The following is a 3,247-nucleotide window of genomic DNA, read 5'->3' as shown; positions in this document are numbered from 1 at the left end:
TGTAATATTTAAAGTTACTGAGATGGCAGCAGTTACCCATATTGTCAGGGAGGGAAATGGTCTTGATCCTACCTGATTCACAAAAGCATCTTGGACTATGATTCTGCTCGCTCTGCTGATGTCTGTGGCCTTTGCTTCTGACACTGAGTCAACCAGGAGGCTCAACATGGGCCTGCAGCCTCTGGTGATGCCTCTCTCTTTCCTTGGAAGTGGGGTTTCGTTGCTTCTTCTGGATGAAGTTGAGATGTTAATGTTGAGCTTTCACTGGACACCTGGATCCAACAGCCTGAATCTTCCATTCCTGGCCTAGCAAAAGGGAAAACATGGTCCCTCCTTGCTGCTTTCAGACAGCTGTGACTGCCAAGGGTATTGGAGCACTGCCTTTATTTTAGCATTGCCCCTAGGCATTTTTATGTCTCTGCAAATAAGAATGCTGTGCAACTGGTCCTGAGCTGTGCTTCTGCTCATCAATGCTTTCCGTGGCAAAAATATTTTTAACACTTTCACTTCACAGTCATAAAGTTTGGAATGTGACCCAAAGCAGTTTTCCATGCTGTGCCAGCACTGGGCAGACATTCCCATGTACTTCTGATATCTCTCATGTGTCAGCCTCTCCAGGCTGGGCACATCCTGCAGCTCTCCCCATGGGCTGTGCAGGGTGGCTGTGCTGATGCACACCCTGTCCCCTCCAGTGCCAGCTGAGTGGGGCTGGTGCACAGGGCAGTGATGCTGTGCTGCGTGTCATGTTTTCAACGGTTTCATGGGGATCCAAGAAGGGATCTGCAGAGTGGTTTGCATCAGCTGGGGTGTTTTGTGTGGTAAAGTGCTTGTTTTGTCTGCGGGGTTGTATGGTATGTGAGGTTGTGAGGGATGATGTTGCACTGGATGTAGGAAATAAGATGGATCCTCCAGGGTTTTCTTGTGCAATCAATTGGGACTGTCATGTTAAAGGATGAAGTGCATGAGCAGCAGCAGCAGCAGGGAAAGAAAGGAAAGGTGTGGCTGTTCCTGTCCTTTCCAGGACATTCCCTGGGGAGATGTGTCCAGAAGAGATGCTTAAGATCAGCTTCTGGACTTGAGCTGGTGACAGAAATGACCAATTCAGGTTCTGCTCTGTTCATGCTGGAAGCATTTCATGTTTCACCTGCTGTGGAGGGTTGACCTTGTGCAGCTGCCAGATCCCCACCCAGCTGCTCCTTCTTTCTCACCCATAAGGAGGGGTTTGAAAATAGGACAGAAAAGCTGATGGATTGAGATGAAGACAGGGAGATCACTCACCAGTTACTGTCATGGACAAAGAAGACGTGACATGCAGAAAATGAATTTAATTTATTTGTCTAATGAAGAACAAACACAAAACTAGAACCCGCTGCCTCCACCCCCCTTTCATCCCAGGCTCAACTTCACTCCTTCATCTGCTGCTCCTCAACAACCTCCCCCACAGCAGTAGAGAAGGGTGCAGTCACTTCATAACTGAAATTATAACTGAAAATATTTAAATCACATTAATCTTGTTCATAGCATTTGAATGATATATTCTTAATCTCAGTGATGAGAACATCTGTATCATCTACACTGCTTGTAGAGTTGCATTGGAGATTAAACTACTTGATTTCTGTAATGAAATATCAACATTTTGCAAGGATTCCACATTTTATTTCAGTTCCTAATTCATGCAAACCTTGCCCTTCACACTTTTTTCTAAGGGAAGAATCCTTAGCAGTGTCTTTTCTAATTTGGGATTGCCGAAAATCAGAATAAGGGAATGAAAACCTGGAAAAGCATACTGAAATATTACAATGAGAAATGTCACACGACTTCCCTTCTTTGTGACATAAACCATTTTCAAGACCAAGGATACAAAGTTAATGCTGTACATTAATAAGAAGGAGAGAATAGATTTCATGGCTTTGATGTGGGCATCCACACTGAGGCTCTTCATGGAGTTTGTCTGCATCTTGCACTTGTGTCTCCAGAGAGAAAAGAGAAGGAAAATAGCAGAAAAGATGACTGCCATGAATGAAGCAGCATATCCAAAGCCAGTGAGAAAAAAAGCAGGGAAAAAATGTTTATCCATTTTGATATTTACTTTCCCAAAATTTCCATGTCCGGTGGAATTGCGGTTGTTGCAATGCGGTTTATTAGCGATGTCGTAGGCAATGATGCCAATAACCAAGGCTAGAATCTCTGATCCCAACAAGAGCCAGGGCACAGTCCTGTCAATTCTTACTTTCATGTAGATGAAGAACCTGTTCCTGAAATTGGCAATTTTTATACAGTAAAAAACACAAAGACAGGCTGAAACCCACAAGTTGGAATGATCAAAAAAGCTTTGAACAGACACAGCTAGTTGAAGTATGGGGTGAACATAAAGGTAATTGGGATAAATTGCTGAAAGGAAGTTGTATACCCATGAGATGCACAAATAGGAAAATCTGGAGCATCCCAGAAGCAGCAAGATCTTCTCATTAGAGTTCAAGGTTTTCTTTTTGACCCAGGCAATGCAAAGCATACAAACAATGAAAGCATTTATCCACATGCCAGCAAATGTCTCAAGAGTGATGATGGCCACAGTGGTGGCTCCATATGCAGTGACATTGGGTTGCTGTGGAGAGTGACAGCTTTCCATGGTGTGAGCTGGGGAGCAGAGCTGTGCTGGCCAAGGGGGCTGTGGCTGCAGTGCCTCAGGCAGGTCAGTGGCTGCTGTTGCTGGAGTGGCAGCACGGCGTGCTGGAGTGTCAGTGCTGGAGTGGAGGGATAGCAGGAGGAGCTTTATAGAGCTGCTGCTGCTGTTGGGGGGATTTTGGTGGCAGTGCTGTGGGGAGCAGGGCAGGTGCAGGGATGTAAATGTGCTGGGTATCCCCTTACTCGAGGCCAGTGTCACTGTGTACTATTTGAATGTTGGTTCAGGGGGGCTGCGTTGGGTGACACAAAGAGCGGAGATGTTTTTCTGCAGTGGAAGGTGTTGTGGTTTTTGAGTGACACTGTTTGATCAGTGTCAGGCTTCAAGAAATGGATCCTTTTTTCCCTTGGTCACCTACAATGTTAAATTTGCTTTTGGATGTACTCATTCAAAATTGTTATTTCTTTTGCTAATTTGTGATATTGAGAGCAGGCAGAGAATTTCCTTAGGAAAATTTTAATTTCCTGGTATTTCCTTTTGTCTGCTTTATGATTTGACGTGAGTTTCTCCTGGTTTTGCTGACAGAACAGAAAACACTGTGTAGAGCAGGGTTTTTTCCATCTT

The 3,247-nt window shown here is 44.7% G+C and overlaps 1 protein-coding gene across 1 annotated transcript; it reads right to left on the bottom strand.

Annotated features, from left to right (window-relative positions):
* Nucleotides 1–1,344: 1,344 nt before the first annotated feature.
* LOC146440390 (taste receptor type 2 member 9-like) lies at nt 1,345–2,629 on the bottom strand. The gene has a single exon (XM_085057443.1). The coding sequence runs from the start codon at nt 2,627–2,629 to the stop codon at nt 1,667–1,669; it is 963 nt and encodes a 320-aa protein (XP_084913569.1). The 3' UTR covers nt 1,345–1,666.
* Between the last annotated feature and the right edge of the window lie 618 nt (nt 2,630–3,247).

This window comes from Lichenostomus cassidix, chromosome 3 (assembly GCF_008360975.1).
Source record: "Lichenostomus cassidix isolate B80296 chromosome 3, HeHo_3.0, whole genome shotgun sequence".
NCBI lineage: Eukaryota > Metazoa > Chordata > Aves > Passeriformes > Meliphagidae > Lichenostomus > Lichenostomus cassidix.
The sequence above is the reverse complement of the archived record's forward strand: the minus strand, read 5'-3'. Positions and strand labels throughout refer to the sequence as shown.